The 19,472-nt window shown below is 66.5% G+C and overlaps 1 protein-coding gene across 5 annotated transcripts in view; it reads left to right on the top strand.

Annotated features, from left to right (window-relative positions):
- AGAP3 (ArfGAP with GTPase domain, ankyrin repeat and PH domain 3) overlaps positions 1-19,472 on the top strand; it is a 52,217-nt gene that overhangs the window by 20,134 nt on the left and 12,611 nt on the right. For 2 of the 5 annotated variants that reach the window (XM_045086374.1, XM_045086376.1), the window contains exons 2-10: positions 6,087-6,145; positions 6,405-6,492; positions 6,668-6,753; positions 6,875-7,016; positions 7,416-7,550; positions 7,702-7,829; positions 9,388-9,546; positions 12,988-13,080; positions 16,853-16,957. In XM_045086374.1, coding sequence (XP_044942309.1) covers positions 6,087-6,145; positions 6,405-6,492; positions 6,668-6,753; positions 6,875-7,016; positions 7,416-7,550; positions 7,702-7,829; positions 9,388-9,546; positions 12,988-13,080; positions 16,853-16,957 — 995 coding nt within the window. Of the gene's footprint in view, positions 1-4,254; positions 4,817-6,086; positions 6,146-6,404; positions 6,493-6,667; positions 6,754-6,874; positions 7,017-7,415; positions 7,551-7,701; positions 7,830-9,387; positions 9,547-11,888; positions 12,829-12,987; positions 13,081-16,852; positions 16,958-19,472 lie in introns of those variants that run through there. The other 3 variants (XM_045086373.1, XM_045086375.1, XM_045086377.1) reach the window with 3 other exon arrangements.

Here is a 19,472-nt window from a genome sequence, read left to right as displayed (position 1 = left end):
TATTTCCAAATAAAGTCACCTTCTAAAGGACTGGGGGTTAAGACTTCAAAATACAAATGGGGGGGCACAACTGTGTCTGGAACAGCTTTCAGCAGATTTTCAGAGAAGGACATGATCTAAGGGGTCCCAGGGGTGTCCGAGGTCTGCCAGCACGGTCTTGGGGTGGAGAGACGCGGACTGGCAGTGGCCAGGCCCGGGCTGCTGTGTGACTGCCGGCATGTCCCACTAGGCTTCTGACTTGAAGAAAGCTGGTTTCATTTGTTCCAGCATCTCACAGGAGTCACTGCTCCCTCTGTCCCCCGGTAATGGCTCCTTTTCCTGTTCCCCTGCTTTGTGCCAGGCTCGGTGTTGGGCCCTCCACAGTCACGGCGCTGGTTTTTGTAGCAACTTCAGGGGCAAGGTGAGATGATTTCTGGTTTGCTAAACCCCGAGACCCAGTGAGGTTAAAGTGGCTGTAGACTGACACACAGCTAGTAGGTGCCAGAGGCTGACTTTGAACCTGGTTCTCTCCACTCCAGAGCACCCCCCGCCTCTCTACTGGGGCTCTTTGCTAGACCATTGTGCCTGTGATTTATCTCCTTAGCTGACCGTCCCAGCCAGGGACCATCTCTTAGAAGTCGGCCTCCCTCCCCAGAGGGAGAACCGCTGCGGTGGTCTCGTGGGCGGTGCTGTCTCCTGCCCCCATTACAGTGGGAGGGGGAGTGGGGGAGGGGCGGCAGCCTAGAGTGCCCCCCCACCTCCGCTTTGGACTCCCCGGCCACCCCGCCTCTGGCAGCCCTGGGTGTGGCCCTGGCCACCTGCCCGGGCTCCGGCTCACATCCCGCCCCCCTTCCCACCACCTTGCTCCCGCCTCCCTCCCCGCCTCCCGCCCCGCCTCGGCCTCAGGAAGAAGATGCTTTGCTGCCACCTTGTGGGCACGGAGAGCCCGGCGGCCTTTGCAGGGCCTGTGAGGCTCTGGGACCCCTGGGAGCGGCGGGAAGGAGCCCAGGTCTCTCCCTCCACACCACCACGTGTGCCCTCCGGCCTCCTTCCCTGCTGCGGGGAAGGACGTGCACGGGCTCTGGGCGGTGCACGTGGCCTCAGCCAGGCACGCCTCAGCACTTATCAGCGGGTCACCCCCGGCAAATATTTGAGCGGAGACTAGGTCCCAGGTCGTGTGGGGTGTGGGGGCTGGGGGCCACCCTTCGCTCACAAACAGTGCTTGGTTTCCGTGCCCCCCCCCATGGCACAGCTTCACAGACGTCTTTCCCTTCCCGGCTCCGTGGTAGTCGGGGTCAGTCATGTCCCCTTGCCACCCCCAGGCCCGGGCCCGTCCCCGCAGTGGGTCCAATCCACCCGGCCCTGGACACCTCCAGAGTCGGCTCTTGCTCTTTTCCGACTTCCCAGCTCCTTTTCTGTACTCTCTGCTCCCAGGGGGGTCCGTCCCCATCCTCCCGCAGAGAGCACACTGCGGGGCATCATGGGACACCGTATTCTTAATTCCCCCCGAAATGGCCGTGGAGCCTCTCAGCCCTCACCAGCAGGGCTGGCCTGGTGTGTCTGAGGACCTTAGCAGGCTGAGAACTCCCGTGAGGGCTAGCCTCGTGGAATTTCTGTCCTGTTTACAGCATCCCGGCTTGAAGCTTTTTAGGATGGCCCTAACTTCTTTCGGGCCCTGTTGAGTGGAGCTCTCTGGAGCAGAATCTTGTCAGGCAGAACACAGAGACCTCGTGCAGACAGGCCAACAAGGGAGAGAGATTTGTGCCTTCGCTCTTCTCCCTAAGGTCCTCTACTGGCCCGATGGCCCCGGGGATATTTCTGTGTCAGCAGGTGTCCTTCTCTGGCTAGCTTCTGTGGGTCAGGAAAGGCTTCTGGGAAGGAGGGAGGCAGCCAGGGGAGGAAGTGGAAGCTGTTGCCGGTTTGGGAACTGACCCAGACTGAGCACTTGGCCTGGACTAGATTCCGCAGGTGCCGTGGGAGCCACCGGGAAATGGTATGGCCTCGGAGAACGTAAAATGTTCTTCTGTCTTGGGGACGAGGCACCGGCGCCTGTCTTCCCACAGTAGATATGAGTGTATCTGGGGGCCTCTGCCCCTTGTAGGCCATCGGGGTCTTCTCCTGCTGAGACAGCCAGCAGAGTTCTGAAGCAGCCTGTCCCCAGCTGGGCACCTTGTCCCTGTCCCTCCTCCGTCCCCGGACAGAGCTGCTGTCCTGCACTTGGTTTGGGGTGGGGAGGGTTCGTAATGAGCAGCCCTGTTCTTCTGTGGGGGGGGAGGTAATTCCCTGTGTGTCTGTGAGAGAGAGTGCAGACAGACAGATAGGCAGATAGGGAGATGGAGTGTGGGAGACTTAAACGTGGGGAACTGATGCAGGACTCCAGGGCTGTGTTCTCGTCCCCACGCCTGAAGGATCCTGGGAAAGCCTCGTCCGTGGAACCGTCTATTAGGTGGGGAAAACGCATCCTGGGGAGGGAGAAGCCATCCTCATCACTGTTAATAAGTAGTCCCAGGAAAATACGAAACCACCCCCAGGGGCTCTCCAGGCCTGGGAGATCCAGCCCGGGACTTGAAAGTTTCCAGCTCTGGGCTCTTCGGAGCACCTAGGATGGAGAGGCCCTGCCTTCCTCAGGCATTCCCTCACCCCAGCCCCCTCAGGAATGTGCCACTTTTATCTTGTAGTTTGCTTCTACCCAGAAGGGTGGAGTTCTGAGGCTGAGATGGACACTGGGAATTGGGCTGGTGGGGGCAGAGTGGGGGGGTGGAGGAAGTTGGGGAGTAGTGTTTCTTGGAAGCCCATGTAGGCCCTCCCATCCTTGCCACGACCTGAACTCGTTTCTCAGTCCATCTCTCAGTGCGCCCGTGGTCTTCAGGACCATGGTCGACTAGCTCATCTGCAGGGCCTCGGACAGGACTGATGTTTAAAATGCAGTGGAAAGCACAGCGGGGCAGCTCCAGCTTCCTGCCCCCTTCCTGGGGTGAGCCCTGCATGAGCCTCTGGTGCAGCCCACACTCAGTGAAGAGGCGTCTGTGCTCAGAGAGGGTGATCGGGCTCTGGCCAGCACTGAGGGCAAGCACTTCGCCTTGGCCAGCCGACCTCCAGACCGCCTCTGAACAGGAGGGGAGACCCAGGGAGCAGGAGACTGGAGACTCTGGGACACAAAAGTGAGTCACTCTCCCAGAACTGTGTAGTCCAGGACTGAAGGTTACCTTTTGACTTTCCACTGCCCTTAGGCAGGACACTTCACTGAATCCAGATAATTTTATCGTCTCCAAGGGAGAAGATGACCTCTGCCATTAACAGAAGAGCTGCCCGCCGCATCCCGCAACTCTCTTCTGGAGCTTCCCAACCTCAGAGTGTCTCAGCCAGAAACTAAGGCCCCCCATTTTACAGACAAGGAGACTGAGGGTCAGAGAGGGCATATGACTTGCTTCCTGACTCCTAACTTAAGTTTACTGCAATGCCAGCCCTGTGGTGTTTAACACCTGTTTGGTCCTTTAGAGCAAGAGCAAGTGGCCCACTTCTATTCAAAACAGGGCCCGGTGTGTAGTGTTCAGGACTGTTATTTATTTGGCCGGCTGCTAATGACAGCTCCTCACCTACTTGCCCCAATCCGAGGAGGAGCCCTGGGCTGGAATTTCCTGTTTTCTGAGGGCTCCGGGGGCTGCCCCAGCAGGCTGACTCCCCTGCCACCCGCCGCCGTTCCAGGGTGTTCCAGGCCAGGCTTGCCGCCTCTCCTTGCTGGGCCGGCTCCCGGCCTCTCCAGGTCTGGGCTTGCCGGCTGCGAGGTGGAAGCGTTGAGGGACTCCGTGGGCCCGACACCAGGTGCCCAGAGGCCGGAGGTCCGTGCGCCCCGGCCGCGGCCCCGGCCCGGGCCCCGCCCCGCGCCCCTCGCCATGGGCCTGGCCCTCGCCCCCGGGCCCTGAGCATGGAGCGGGGCTGGCCGCCGGGGGACAGCTGCAGCCGGGAGCGGCCCGCCGTCTGCCGCCGCGCCCTCAGCGTCTGCGACTCGCTGGACCTGCACGGCGCCCCGGCCGGCCGCGCCGCCGCCGCCCTGCAGGCCGCCCTGAGCGCCGCGCGAGAACAGCCGGCGCGGCCGCGGAGCGTCTGCTCGGGCGGCCCGGGGCCCCCGCCCTCCGGCGCCCGCAGCCTGCTGCTCGGCCTCCTGCGCCCGCGCCTGGGCCGTCGCGGCCCCGCCGACGGCCCCCCGCCGACTCCCGGGCCCGCGCCCTCGGGGCTCCCCGGCTCGGCCGCGCCCAGCCCCGCGCCCAGCCCCGCGCCGGCCCGGCGCAGCCGCACGCGGGGGGCCCAGACGCCGCGGCCCAGGCCCACCAGCATGACGTTCCTGGAGGTGAACCGCCTGGAGCTGGCGGCGGCCGAGGGCGCGGGGCGGGGCTGGGCCGCGCGGGGAGCGCGGGCTTCTTGCGGGGCGCCTCGCTGTGGAGCAGCCAGCGCTGGCAGGTGCTGCGCGGCGGCGGCGGCGGCGGCGGCGGGGGCACCCCGAGTCCCCGGCGCGGCCTGTCCGCGCTGAGGAAGAGCTTCAGCTTCCGCCTGCGCCGCGGCCAGGAGATCCGGCGCGCCGAGTCCGGGCTGCTGCCCCGGGCGCGCACCCGCAGCGACGGCGACGCCGGCTCCCTGGGCGCCTTCCCCAGCCGCCGCGACCTGCTGCTGGGCGCCGAGGCCCCGCGCGCCGCCGCGCCCGAGCCCGGCCGGCCCCGCACCGCCGCCGGCCTCTGGAGACTCCTCACCAGCCGCTTCCGCCGGAGGGAGCCCGCGCCCGCCGAGCCGCTGTGGAGCCGCCGCGCCGCCGCGGCCCCCGGGCTCCTGGGCGCGCAGAGCGGTAAGGCGCGGAGCCCGGCCGGGGAAGCCCTCTCCGGTTGGAGGCCCTTGTTGAGCGCGGGTGTGAGAACGTACCGAGCCCGCCTGGGAGAGGTGGGTGTGCCTTGCGGGCGGGGACCAAGGGAGACCCGCGACCCGGCGCGCTCTGGGTGGCTCATGGGTCCCAGAAGGTGGCTGTGGCCCGGGAGGACTTGCAGGTGCGTCCAGTCTGGGTCCCCTGCCACCGGGTGCTGCCTCTGGCCCTTGGCATGGTGGAATGTGAGACCAGCACGGAAGGGCGCCTTCCTGCCTGCTGGCACGCGTGGCACTGGGGCCGGGGAGGGGGAGAGCGCACTGTTCTGGCTTCCAGGTGGGCTTGAGTCCTCACCTCTAGCTGCCTCTGCCCGAAAGCAGAGGGACTGCCTGTGGACCCGATCGATGGTGATGGCTACTCTTTGAGACAGCCGGGGGAGGGGAAGCGGGCAGAGAGGCTGGCGCCGGTCAGGGCCCCTGGAGCTGGCTGGTGGATGTCCATTACCATGCAAAGAGGAAAGAAAAGGGGTCTGGCTGAGGGGCTGCAGGGAGCTCTGGGGAGCTGGAGGCTTCCCTTCCCCAGGACACCGCCAGAGGCAGGGTAGAGAAGAGAAGGGCCTGGACCTGAATGCGGGCAAGCCCAGGAGGCGGCTGTCTGGGAAAGAAAGTGGTGGCCTCCCACCGAGGAGGAGTCTGGGGAGGAGGGCCAGATAGCTCCCCATTCACCCTGCGCCTCACAGAACAAGGCCAGGTGAGGGCTCCTCCCTCTTCACCCCTGCCTAGGAATGTGGTGGGTGGCCCCACCCTTCGAGGGTGAGCTGTTCCTACTCGCTGCTACGGGAGGCTGGCCCCCCTGCCCAGCTGCCAGGTGCCCAGCCCAGCTTGGGTCTGAGCCGAGAACCACTGGCGAGGCCTCTCGCCTGGGGTCTGGGGCTCTGGTTGGGCCAGGCCCAGGTGTGGCTCAGGGTGGGAATCGCTCACCTTGTCGGAACGGAAGGGAGAGGAGGGACACAGGTCCCAGCTGGGAGGGCTGGGCCCACGCCTCTCAGAGTCCTCCCTGAGGAGCATCGGTGCGGCATCGTCTCTGGAAGGATTTTCCCACTGCTCTTTAGAGAACCGGGTGAAGGCTGGGGTCCCATTGGGACCGTGCTGTGTTCTGGCCTTGGCCCAGGGAGGGGCAGTGTAGGAGACAGCTGGCGGTGGGTGGTCCAGGTGTGCGTGCCTCCCCAGTCCTGATGGGGGGGCCTTCTCTCCTGCAGACTCCTTTGTGAACAGCCAGGAGTGGACCCTGAGCCGCTCGGTTCCGGAGCTTAAAGTGGTGAGTGAGATCTGGGGGGGCCCCAGGCCGCCCTGGGACGGGGTGGGCACAGGCCAGTGCAATGGGTCCGGGCGATGCTTCCCCGGCTTCCAGTCCCCGCCTTCTCTGGATTTGGCCTTTCTCTGTGGCCTCCCACTTCTGTTCTGCTTTCTCTTCTGGCCCTTCCTTCTGGCCCTTCTTCTGAGGGTCCTCCGTCTTTCCTGCCCCGTGTCTTCTCTCTCGCCCCTGACCACTGCTCTCGCTCCTTCCTCTCTCGCAGGGCATTGTGGGGAACCTGTCTAGCGGGAAGTCGGCCCTGGTGCACCGCTATCTGACAGGCACCTATGTCCAGGAGGAGTCCCCGGAAGGTGAGCGTCACAGGCTTGCCTGGGCTGTGAGGCTGGCCGCTCTGCCCCCTCTGGCTCCTGGCTGTCGTCTGTGCCCGGGGGCTGGAGCCCCTCAGCCGTCCGGTCCCTCCTGTCTCCTCTGTCGGTAGCTGTGGGCTCCCCCCGGCTTGGGGCCTGACCGTGCACTCTGTCCTAGGGGGTCGGTTTAAGAAGGAGATTGTGGTGGATGGCCAGAGTTACCTGCTGCTGATCCGAGATGAAGGAGGCCCCCCTGAGCTCCAGGTGATGCTCCTGCCCTGGCCCTGGGCCACTGGTTGGGCCTGGGCAAAGCTGTGTGTGTGCAGAAGGGTGCGGCGCCCGCCCAAGAATGGGTGTGGGTAGTAATTCTGCTCGGTCCCCCTAGTTTGCTGCCTGGGTGGATGCGGTGGTGTTCGTGTTCAGCCTGGAGGATGAAATCAGCTTCCAGACGGTGTACAACTACTTCCTGCGGCTCTGCAGCTTCCGTAACGCCAGCGAGGTGCCCATGGTGTTGGTGGGCACGCAGGGTGAGCGGGCCCGCTGGGCCGTTCTGGCGGGGGGTGGGGGGATGGAGGTGCGCGGGGCCAGGGGAGAAAGCCCCCTGCTATTATCGCTTGGTTCTGAGCCCCTCCTCTGTCGCCTCAGAGCGGGCACCACCTCCTTGCTCCCCGCGTGCTGGACCCTCCCCAGCTGGGGCCTCCCACCTGTGTGACGATCGTGTCCACGTCTTGGGGGATGCGTAAATGGAGCGGCTAGCTCGTTTCCACTCCCAGTCGGAGGCCGAGCTGGAACGAGGCCTGGACGCCCGGATGCTCGCGCTCTGCGTGGTCCGCTGGCACCCTCGGAGCCCACGCTGCCTGCCTGTCCCCGTCCGTGGCACCGCTTCTCAGCAGGCTGAGTAAAGGCCCCCCTCCCACCTCCCGCAGATGCCATCAGTGCCGCCAACCCACGGGTTATCGATGACAGCAGGGCCCGCAAGCTCTCCACGGACTTGAAGCGCTGCACCTACTATGAGACGTGCGCGACCTATGGGCTCAACGTGGAGCGTGTCTTCCAGGATGGTAACGCGGGCGCGGGGCTTGGGGGGGGGCACGCCCAGAGCAGGGGCCCAGGAGGCTCTGTGGCCGGTGGGGCTGTGCGCCCGGGGGGCAGCTCTAAGCTGGGCTTCTCCCTTTTCCCCAGAGGGGTAACTGACTCTGCTGTCCCCTGCAGTGGCCCAGAAGGTAGTGGCCTTGCGGAAGAAGCAGCAGCTGGCCATCGGGCCCTGCAAGTCACTGCCCAACTCCCCCAGCCACTCGGCAGTATCCGCCGCCTCCATCCCGGCCGTGCACATCAACCAGGTGCGGCCAGCCTCCCTGCCTCCCACGCGCGTCATCCCCTGGCCCCCGTCATCCTGTCTGCCTGCCTGTGTGTCCCACACACCCCCCGCCCCTCCCCTTGTCCCCTGTGTGGTCTCCCGCCTTGTGATTAGTGTGAAAGCGCTGGCTTGAGCTCCCCGTTGCCTGCACGACTGGCCCGGCCTCCCCTGTGCCCCAGAGTGACAGTCTCCCGCTTGTCCCCGTCCCTGCTGCCGCCTGTCTTGCCCCGGAGCCCCGGAGGCTAGCTCGGGAGCCGCTCCCCGTGGAACCATACTTGGGGGGCACTGAGGGGCTCTCCCAGGCCTGCTCCCTCCTCACCAGGGGGCCCTGCAGTTACAAGGGCAGCACGGGTCCCCCTAGGGGCCAGCGGCCTTTGTGCCGTGTGGGGTGTGAGCCGTGTGTTGAGCCACGTCCCGCTGGCGTTCCTCCTGTGTCTCCGCTGGGGATGCCGGCCCACTTCCTGCTTGGTTAATTTGGGGCCCTCGGCATTCGGGCCGGTGCTTCCTTCTGGAGCTTCTGCAGTCCGTCCCCTGCTCTGCAGAAAGCCCCGCCATGGGCACAGGTGCGCTGGCTTCAGCAGTCCAGCCGACCGTCTCCGCTCTCTTTCTGTCGAGAGCTGGAGTCTCGAGGGCCCCCGGCCCCCCGGCTTTCCGATGGCGGCCCGGTTGCCTTTCCAGAGGCCCTTCCTTCGTGCTTCGGGAGCCAGCAGGGGTTTCCGTGGGAGCGTCCCCACCTGCAAGGAAGGGAGAGCGCTGGGTCTTTCCGCGCGCCAGCCAGCAGAGGTCGGGCGTGATGGCCTGCGGGCCCTGCCGTGTGGCTCTGTGGCCAAGGGGCAGCCGTTGGGGGCATTTTGCACATTTTGTGCAGGGGAGGACTCAAGGAGGCTGTCAGGGCGGGGCGCGTTCTCTGCTAGCGAGCCTCCTGCGGGCAGCGAGGGAGCAGGCCTCGCTGTGCCGCGCGTGTGTCCTGGCTCCCGGGAGCAGCTGCGGCCGTGCGCTTTCTGTCCCCACCCTGTGCTCCCTGTGCTCCCCTCTGTCTCTCTTCCGTTCTCCCTCTGTCCCGTATCTGCTGCTTCCTCTGCGAGCAGTCTCGGCTCCTGGCCACACTCGGCCTCGGCTCTCACGTAGCCCTGCCCCCGGCGCACACGCTGTCCGGGAGGGGACCTCAGCCTCCCTGGGCACCCTGCGCCCAACCCTGACCTCCCACATCTTCGGCCCGTGTCACAGACTTGGGGGCTCATCCAAGGGGACCTGCTCCCTCATGCCCGACACCGTCCCCCGCCCCAACCGTGAGGCAGGGCTCCCCTGCCCCTGGCACTTACCCTGACCCTATTCGGCTCACGGGCAGGCATGGTAGCACGCCTGCGGGGACCCTAGCCAGGCAGCCCCGGACCGCGGGGGCTGGCTCGCGCCGGCCTCCTCTCCTGCCCCGCGAGCCCCAGGCCAGGTCCCCCCACCACAGGGGCCCCCAGCTCCCGCCTGCCACCCGGCCCCGGGCCCGCTCCCCCTCAGCAGCCCTCAGCAGCCCTCTCTGTCCTCAGGCCACGAATGGCGGCAGCAGCGCCTTCAGCGACTACTCCTCCTCAGTCCCCTCCACCCCCAGCGTCAGCCAGCGGGAGCTGCGCATCGAGACCGTGGCGGCCTCCTCCACCCCCACACCCGTCCGCAAGCAGTCCAAGCGGCGCTCCAACATCTTCACGGTATGTGCCCTGCGCGCCGCCCTCCCACCGGCCCGGCCGCTGGCACTGGCGAGGCAGGGCCCGGCCCCCAGCCCCCCACCGGGAGGGCGCAGGCCAGAGCCACGGATGCGGGGCCACAGCAGCCCGAGTCAGCAAGACGCCATCCACACAGACACACGCCGCTTCTCTAGGCTCCTTCCCCGTGCCCTCCTGCACATCCAGACTCTTCTAGACGGTTTCTCTGAGCCTTCAGGGGACCGCCTGCGGCCAACACACACAGGCCCTCCTGTCTCTGCCGCACACTACCCCCCACCCCTTCCAGCTCGGGGGGCTTGTTGGCCCCAGCTGGAGGCAAGTTCAGACACGTCTGCTCTGATGCCCCCGGCACCCTCGATTCCACAGTTGGGGATCAGGCCCCCACGGCTTTGCCCGAGGCTACACGGAGGGTTAGCTGGCAGAGCTAGAACTGGGGCTCAGAGCTCCTTGTCCACATCCCGCTCCTTCTCCCTGACCTTAGCTTCCTGCCTGCTGTTACGGCGGCTCCGCTGAGGGCCTAGATGACTTCCCCTGGGTCTTGGCTCCTGCGGCCTAGCCTGCACCCCACTGCCCGGCCTTGGGCCCCCATACGGGCTCGTCCTCTCCCCTCTTAGACCTCCCACGTGGGACCCACATCCCTTGCGCAGCTAGAGGCCCAGCCCCTCGACCCCTGGGCGCCCCCAGTCTGCTGGCTGTCCAGGCCCGGCCCCTGAGACCCAGTGCCTGCCCCACACTCTCAGCTTCCGGCTGGGACTCGGCCGGGCCCTTCTGGGAGCCCTGGGTCAGGCGCAGGCGGGGCAGCTGCCCGTGCGGCTTCGCAGGAGATCCCTCGGTGCTTCCGCGTCAGTCCGCGCGCGCCTCTCTCCGAGCAGCAGGGCTTGGCTCTCGGCCTGGTCCTGGGTCCGGCTGGCCCGGCAGGCCCTGCCAGGCGCTGAGGAGCCCCGTCCAGACAGAGCCCGTGCCCCCAGGCCTCGTCCATTCATTCTCGCCTCCGCCTGCCCAGCACACCGCTGCCCGGTCTGCCCACCCCTGTCCCCGCTGTGCCTGCCTCGTGCCCCCTCCTCGTCTCTGCTGATGGCTGCTGCTGCGCATGGCACTTCCCCAGCCCCAGCCTGCCTCGACTCGAAGCATCTCGTTTCTGTTCATGCCCATTGAGCCACGCACCGCCCTGGGCTGCCTGCTTGTGCCCACCGTCGCAGAGCCCGCTCCCCGGGTGCCTGTGTTTGCGGTGGCCGCTGTCTGCGCCCCTGCTCCCTCTGCCCCATCCAGAACCTCCCACTTCCTCCGCTGCCGGGCCTGCTGTCCTTCCTGCCGCCCTCTGCCCGGCGTGCACGCCCGGCTCACCAGCCTCCTCGCCGCGGCCCTCCCGCTCCTGGCCCCGCGCTCCCCGCTGCCTGCTGGGCTGCCTCCGCCTGCCGTCCAGTCTCCCCCGGGCCCTTTCCCTCTCTCCATCCTCACTGTGGCGACCTTATTTTTTCCTTTTCATTGTTTCCATGGTGACCTCCCTCGCGCCATTGTCCACGAGGAGGCCTCGAGACCCGTCCGTCTCTCGGGGTGCGTCTCGGGACCTCCCCACCATCGTCGCTGTCGGGGTCACCTTCTTGCCCTTGTCATCGTCCCCAGCAGAGCCACGCCTGCTCCGTGGCCGGTGTCCCTGTGACCCACCCCCTGGATGTGGCCATCGATGTCCCCAGTCTCCCCCGTGACCTCATGTACTCATTGTGTTGCCACTCTTGCCCTGCTTCCCATCCTGGGGGGCTGCCCCTCTGGGCTCCCAGGGAACCCTCTGGTGGTTGGTTGGGGGCCTCTTGGCTCACCAGCCTGGCCGTGGCAGGCTGCACCCCCCTCCCCCCATGCAGCTCTTTGGTCCGGGGGCCTGGTGGCAGCGGTCTCCTCCACCTTCCTCCTCCCTGGCCCGTAGGGGCAGAGGCTGTGGCGTCCAGGAGAAGCCCGGGGCAGGTGCTGATGGTGGGGCTGTGGGCAGAGGCCTCTGGCCCGGTTCTTCCCGCTCCCGTGGTTGTGCGTCCCCGACCTGCAGGGGGCAGTCCTGTGCCCCCAGCCTGTGCCCTGGGCTCCTGGTGGCCTGGGAGAACAGGAAGGGATGGGGGCCCCAGCCGCCCAGTGGCGATCATTCCCGATGAGCTGGACCGCCCAGCGGCCCCTGCCGCCACCGCCTCGTCCTCGTGCTCCTCCTCCTCCTCCTCCTCCTCTTCATCCCGCTGCCGCCTCTCCCCAGGCACCTGGGTCTCTGCCCTCACCAGTGCTGACCGACTCGTGTGGGGCTTGAGTATAACTTGCCAAAATCTTTATTCTTTCGATATTTGCAGATATGTGCCACTGTTTCCAACTTTTCATCAACAAAAAGGCCTTTCCAACTCCTTCCAAATTAGAAGACCAGGTGGTGACACACAGCACCTCTGGACATTCTCCCCTGTCGGGGCCGGAGGCGGGCCGGGCCCTGGGACTGCTCTCAGATGAGAAGCGGCCGCCGTGCTCCCCACTCCAGAGACCCACAGGAACCTTTGTAACTAACCCCCACCCCCAGGGAAGGCTAGGAACGCTGGAGCCCGCGGCTGGGGGCTGCCGGGGGACCAGGCCCAGCTGGACGCGTGCGCCAGGCTCGCTGCATGGAGAAGAAGGGAGCTCGGCCCCACGCCCGGCGCCAGGCCAGCGCAACAAGGCCCAGAGGGGCGGGGGCGTCCAAGCGCCCGGCCCGGCCCAGCCGCTCCTGGGGGGAGCTTTCCTGCCCCTCCCCCCTCTGCTCCTTCCTGCATGGACTTCTGCGTTCCTGCTCCGCTCCTCCGGACGCCACAGCCGCCGCCGCGCGCTTGCCTTTCCCCCCCTTGGCCTCCCCGTTTCCTAGGATCCGCGTTGGGGCGGGCTCTGCCCCAGGAGCCCGGCAGGGGCGCAGGGCCTCTTCTGGCCTCTCTCCTCTCTCTCTCCATCCACTGTGCCCCTCGGGCCTCGCCGACCGCGCTCGGTGCAACGTGCCGTGTGGTGTCTGTGCCGCAGACGGGCCACCGCCCACTCACTTCTGGACTTTGCTCTCCCTGGTTATCGTGCCCCGTGCGCCCCGCTCTCCCTCAGCCCCACCGTCCACCTCTCCTCGCCCCCTCCCTTCTCTTAAGCCCCAGCCCCCTGGGCTGCGTGCGGGCTCCTCGCGCCCTCGCTATTCCGTGTCCTTGCTCTCCTGTAAGGGGCGGGCCTGGCTCAGTGACCTGTGCTGCTCTGTATGGTGCCGTGTGTAAGAATAAACCCATTGGACTACTCGTGTCTCCGTTCCTTCCCGGTCCCGCCGCCCCGGCCCTGCCCCTGCTAGGGCCTGCCCAGGAGGAGGGAGGCGGGGAGGGCAGGGGAGTGCAGGTGGGCTGCTGTCCCCCGTGGGCCCTGGGCCCCCCGTAACACGCCTCTTCTTTTCTCTTGCAGTCTCGGAAGGGGGCTGACCTGGACCGGGAGAAGAAGGCCGCCGACTGCAAGGTGGACAGCATCGGGAGCGGCCGGGCCATCCCCATCAAACAGGTCAGCATTTCTTTCCCTGGTGGCCAGAGAGTGCTGGACATGAGGGACAAGGCTCAGGGAACATCGGACGATGGTCCTTTTGTTCCGGGCCCCTGGGGCATGTGGCCTGAATGTCTGGGAGGAGCTGCCGCCTGGGCTGGAGGCATCCCTTGGCTGCTCTGGCGGCTGTGGCAGCTCCTCCGCACGGCCACACGGGGGCAGCACAGAGCCGCCTGCCGTCCTCCTCGGCTCTCCTGCTGGGCGTTAGGAGTTGGGTAGCCCCCGCGGACCTGTCCCACTCCCCCACTCCCCACTCCGGGAAAAGGAACTCCCGGGAGAGCACCCTGAGGGGCACGCCGAGGGCAGCTCCCTGCCCGGGGCTCATCGGTGCCGTTTTCTCCGTGGGAGCCTCTGTTCCCTGCAAAAGCTGAGTTGAGCCGCCCCCTCCCGGGCGCCTCCTTTCCGAGTCTCTGCCTGGCAGGGCTGGGCCTCCGGGAGCTTGGAGCTTCCCAGAACCCCCGAGTGGGTCCAGGGTCTGGAAAAAGACCTTGAACACAGTAGGGCGTCCTTGTGCGGAGATGGTGGTGTGTGGGGCAGGGCTGTGGATGGTCAAGGTTTGGCCCTCCAGGCCGGGCCTTCTGGGGGCCGTGGGCAGTCTGACGGAATTCCTCTGTTCATGTGGGGTTCTGACCCACGGAGAAGGTCCGTTCAGAACGGAGAGCCCAGAGAGGGTGTCCGGTCCCGGAGGGCGGGTGGTGAACTACCTGTCGCTCCAGGCCCTGTGTCCCTGCTTCCGTCCGGCCCTGGGACGTCTACATACAGGGCCTGGCAGGCGCAGCTCCGGCAGGATCACCTGGGGAGGCCGGGGCAGTGCCCAGCCTCCTCGCCGGTCTCTGTGCGTCTGGGTGCAGCATCGGACCCCACAGACCTGTGGATGGTGTGACTGCCTGTCTCCGGGTGGTGCAGACCCAGTGCCTCACGCAGGCCGGACACTCTCTGCTTGGGGCGCGAGTGCTCTCGGAACCGGATGCACGCAGGACCATGTAATGCGTGAACGAACGCTACTTCCAGGGTGCTTAGTTTGAGATAAGGGTAGCCCCGGATGTCTCCTTCCTGTTTGGGGTACAGGCTAATTTGTCAGTTCCCTGAATCCCCCACATGGAGGGCAGGGGGAGCTGAGGGATGGGGTGGAGCCCTGTGAACTTGCACCTGGGCTCTGGCCCCCCACCCCAGGCCGGCTGGGTCGCCTGGCTGGTTCAGGCCACTAAAGCTCAAGGACCCCCCAGTAGGGGCGGACCCTTCGGGGGGTGGGAGGTGGGGGGGTGGGGGAAGCAACCTGAGGTGCTCTTGAGCCACAGCGGGGGTCCTGGTGTGGGGGTGGGGACCGTCCACGCTCTGGTTTTCACAGCCCCTTGGACCTTCCTGGTGCTTCCCCCCAACCTCCAGCTGCCCAGGGCCCACGTGGCCCCCTTCCCGCCCTCGTGTCCCGGTCTCCCCAGCCCGTTCCTTCCCCTCCCCCCCACTCCTGCTGGGAGTGGAGATTGCATTTCAGTTGCCATTTGCATTCCCAATCAATCCGGACTCCGCAATTAAGCCGGCTGGCGGAGCTGGGAGGGAGGCGGCGGCGGAACGGGTCCTCTGGGGGCTGTCGCCTCCGCACCGCTCCCATTCTGCCCCAGATTGCTTCCTGCTCCGCCGTGCGCAGCCGGCCGGCCAGGGAGGGGAGCAGGAACCCCCGTAGCTCGTCTCCCTCCTTGGAAGGCCGGGTGTGCAGGAATGGGAAGCAGGCCTGGCAGCCGGGCCTTTAATGCTCGTTCCGCGTCCCGGCGCGCGGGTGGGCAGGTGCGAGGCAGGTGAGAGGCGGGCCGGGGAGGGGGCGCTGCGAGTGGGCGGCGGGTCCAGTCCCTGGCCAGCTGCGCTCGCTTTCCTCCTGCCAGTCCTCCCACGCCCCCGCGGACAGCGCACTTGCTGAGCTCATTAGCACCCGGCCTGGGCGAAGGAGGGGCCGGAGCGCCGGAGTGCTGGGTAGGAGAGGGTTCCCTCCCAGCAAGAACCCCCGCACCCCCCAGCCCGGCATCCTGATCCCGATTCTGTGTCTGAAAGAGGGAGGAGGTCGGTTCTCCCTACCCTCCGGGGAAACTGAGGCCGAGGCAGTCAACGTGACTTGTCTGATATTGAGGGCTAGCTGGGGGCAGACACGGGAGCAGAGCCTGGCTTCCCTCTCCCATGACCCAGAGCTGGGAGGGACCCAGGAGGGAAGGGCTTCAATGTGAGGCAGGTGAAGGGTCCAGTGAAGGAAGGCAGGGCTCCAGTGGGAAGGATGTGAGAACAGAGGCTCGAGCAGAATCCCCCGCTGAAGGCCGGGGGTGTGGAAGGGAGGCAGAAGAGGAGCAGCTGAGCTGTGGCCGTGGCCCTCCCAGCCGTGGCCCTCCAGCCCTCCCGGAGGCCCCAGGCGGAGGCTGGGGGCTGCCTTCTCCAGAATGTGGCCCTCGGTCCCGAGGGGTGTGGTCTGCAGGCAGGGCGGAAGGAGCAGCTGTACTCGTGTCTCATTTCTGGCCAGGGAGGGGGTGGATGCCATGCCCAGAAGCAGGTCACTGAGGCTCCTTTGCAGACCACAGGGCAGGGGTCCGACTGCCTTCGGGAATATTCTACCCATACGGTCTAGTGAAGGTCCCATCGATACCACTTTGTTCAGTTGCTTCTTATGAGGACGGGGTCTCTCCCACGGAGGGGGACCAAGACGCAGAGTGTGTCCTCGAGTGATCCAGAACTCCCAGCTCGATATCCTGTGGCCGCACCTCCCACGACGGCATCTGTCTTTTGAGGGCGATGGAGAGGAGGGAGTGGTAGCAAGATCGGAAACATCTGCTGAGGCGGGAGACTGTCGCCCCTTCGGGGTTCCCACGGGGCAGATCAGGCAGGAGGGCCTGGTGGCCCCTTGGCGCACCTGCTCCGTTCAGGACCAATCCTTCTCTTCGGAAGTGTGAGAGATTGGGGGTTTATCCCGCAGCCTGGGGCCCAGGACCCTAGCCGATGCTGTTTCCTCACACTCGAGTCCCTCGATCTCTGTTTTTTCTTCCTCGTCTTAGAACCACGCCTCCGTCTCTCAAGGAGGAGCTGGTACAGAGTCACACCTTCGAGCTCCCCCTTTTTGGTGCCCGCTGGGGTGGACTCCGGGTGCTTCCCCTGCTCTCCTAGCCTCTGCTGGCCCTGATGCCTCCCCGCTTGAGACCCTTTTGTGGGGCTCTCCCCTCGGGGGCGTTCTGTCTGGTCGCTGCCCTCTGGCTTCCCCGGCGCACCTCCAGAGACATTTCTTGGGCGTCTGCTGTGTCCGGGGCCTGGTCACGGTGCTGAGGGCGTGTCTGTGAACAGGACACACGGACAGCCTCGCTCCCGCGGGGCCCGTGTTCGTCCCACCGCTCCTGTCCCCGCAACACTGAGTCTCATGGGCTCGCCCAGAGAGTCCCGTTCTGGGCTCAGTGGCTGGGGCTCGCACTGCGGTGTCTGGGGCATTCTAGGGATTTCTGCCCTGTTCACCCTGGAGACATACGGCTGGAGCGGCACTGCCCTCCAGGTGCTGGCCTGGCCCCAGGCCTTTGGGGAGATGGGGTCGGTGGGGGGAGGTCCATGGGCCGGTTGGAGGTAGCCACCGGCTCCTGTCCTCATAGTCTCTCCCCTCTGACAAGGACAGGAGGTGGAGGATGTGTCACAGTGACCTTGTGTCACTGTGCGCTTCCTGGGGCCTGTCACGTGTGGGGCTGGCGCCGGCCCCTGACCCGGCCTCTGTCCTCAGGGCGTGCTGCTGAAGCGAAGCGGCAAATCCCTGAACAAGGAGTGGAAGAAGAAGTACGTGACGCTCTGCGACAACGGGCTGCTTACCTACCACCCCAGCCTGCACGTGAGTCTGCGGGGGGGCCCTGCGGGGAGCTGGGTGGCCCGGGGGGAGGGGGCGGAGTCTAGGCCTCAGTGAGGGGAGCCTAGCGGGGAGCAGGCCTCAGTGAGTTCGGGGGCACTTGCCCTTCAGAAAGGACTGCACTGGGGTGGCTCGGGAGCCTCACAGACCCCGAGACGCCAGCCCGGGCCGAGCACTTAGCCACGAAGCCGGCGTGGTGGCGGAGCCCTTCGGAGAGAGCACAGCCCCCGGGAGCGGCTGCCTCGGCAGCCCACGTGCTCCTTGTTCAGAGAGCTGGGCTGGGCCCGTTTCCATGGAATTGGTGAAGTTGGGGTGCCGGTGGTTGTCAGCCAGTTGTCTTAGGGGAGCCACATCAGCAGGGGGATCCCTGGGTTCCTAGGCCCTGGGGTGACCATTAAGCCGGGGCTGCCGGGAAGGGCACGGGTCATCTGGGGAAGGGGAGCCCCGGACTGGTGGTGGTGGTGGGTGGAGGGGTCTGGAGGGTGTTGGCCTCTGCCGTGGCAGGGTGTCGGGGCGCGGCAATGGCGGAGTGGCCCCGTGATGGCTCCCCTACCCTTCCCGCCTCCCCCCTCCCCTCGCTGCGTGGCTCCCGCACACAGCTGTCACCGGAATCCATCTCTGTCACCGCCCCACTGTGGGGCTAATGAGTTCTCCTCCGAAGCCCCTCCGGCACAGCACGTGGGCTGGCCCCACCCCCGGCCCGGAAGCTCAGGACCTGCCTCAGAGGGCCCCTGGTCCGTCTCTGAATCTGCACGAGGTGTCAGGCCCGACCCAGGGGGTCCTGGGGTCCCTGGTGCCAGCCCTAACTGGGGCCGAGAAGATGCACCGAGGCCGGGCCTGGGGGGAGCTGGTGGGCAGTCCCCTTCCGGTCAGGACGGAGCCCAGCCTTACCCTCCTGGGCTTCTCCCTGTCTGACTCCTGGAGCGCTGGTCCTTCTCCCCCTTAACTCAGGGGCCAAAGGCTGCTGGCCCGACTTGGGCGGCTGCCTCGTGCACAGACCTGGTCCTGTGGCTGAGTCCGTGAAAGGCAGCGAGGCATAGGTGTCTTAGGAAGTCCCGGGGCCTCCCGCAGGCTCTGGCCTCTGTCCCGGAGTGGTGGCAGAGCTACCGCGCCCCAGCCGAGAGCAGCCACTGTGCCTGTTCGTAGGCCAGCCTCGTGCCTCCTAACTCCCAGCCAGTCGTACTTGTCTGTCCCCCCCCCCCCCCCCCCCCCCCCCTGGCCGGCGGGGCTGGGAGCGAGCCTAGGGAAGCAGCCCAGCTTCCCCCCACCGTGCTGGGGTAGCCTTGGCTTTCCCCCTTCGCTGCCTCCGTCCCCGTTCTGTCTGCTCTGTGCTGCTCAAGTTGGGCCACGTCCCTTCTGCTTGTCCCCATGTCCCAGGTGTTGGAGGAGGCCCAGTGTGGAGCAGAGGGATAGGAAAGAGGTCTTGGGACGTGGAGGAAAGCGTTGGGTGCTTGTGTTTGGCTTGGGTTTGGGAAGGGAAGGGAATGCTTTTACGCCCAGCAGTTGAGCGAGCAGAACCGCGACCGCCTGGATCACCCTGCCTCTGGCTGAGCTGGTACCTGGGCCTGTGACTTTGCCGCAAAGCGCCATGCAGGTTTTTCTGTGCTACACCCAGAGTGCCCCTCTTCGGGGCTGGCTGAGAAGGTGGCTGGAGGGTTCACACCATCCAGGCAAGTGTTGCCTAGACTGTTGATGAGGAGGACGGAGGGCACTGACGGGCTGCCTGCCTGGGCCGCTCGGAGGAGCTCAGATGCCCTTCCGGCGTGTTGGACTGGGTGCGGCTGGGTGCGTGCAGGGGCCCGGCACGGAGTCCAGGTGCCGTGGGCTTCCAGGCCCGTCCTTGCTTTCCTGCAAGGTGAGTCTTAAGAGGCAGGTGGCTCTGCTGCCCACCCCCTGACCCAGCCAGGCCCCCTCTTGTCTGGGCCACGGGGCCTCAGGAATAGGTTGAGGGAAAGGCTGGGCTGCGGGCACAGGCGCTCCGTCTGCTCTTCACTGGCTGCCCGTCGGCTCTGGCATCAAAATGTAGGTCCTCCTGCACACGAGAGGCCAGGAGGCGCTGGCTCACGCGGAGAGCGGCAGCCCTGCCCCGTGGATGCTTCTCTTCCTGTCCGCGACACACAGGTCAGGTGGGAGAGGTGTGGGGACGGCGAAAGTAGGCGCGAAGGCCGCACGGGGGTCGTCCCGTGCCACCGCGTGAACAGGGTCAAGTCCGTGCTAGCGAAGGCCTCCCGCGCCGTCTGCCCCTCGCTTCCTGACCTCCTCCCTTGGTGGCTGCCCTTTCCCAAGCGGCGCGGGCTTCTTGGTCCACGGCTGCAAGCGGGCACCCCCCGGCCGGCTTCCCAGGAGGTTCCCTCCACGGGGGAGCTGTGCGGAGGAGGGGCCGTGCGGGCCCCCCAGAGGTGCACACGCCCCTCGCGGCCTTGTCTGCTGCCATCACGGCCCAGGGGTGACTCACCTTCTGCCGGAGGAAGGGCTGCCGGGCCGGCCTCGAGCCTCACGC

This window comes from Mustela putorius, unplaced genomic scaffold, assembly GCF_011764305.1.
Source record: "Mustela putorius furo isolate JIRA1106 unplaced genomic scaffold, ASM1176430v1.1 tig00000929_pilon_pilon_pilon, whole genome shotgun sequence".
In the NCBI taxonomy this organism is placed as follows: Eukaryota; Metazoa; Chordata; class Mammalia; order Carnivora; family Mustelidae; genus Mustela; species Mustela putorius.
This window is presented reverse-complemented; position numbering and strand designations above follow the sequence as displayed.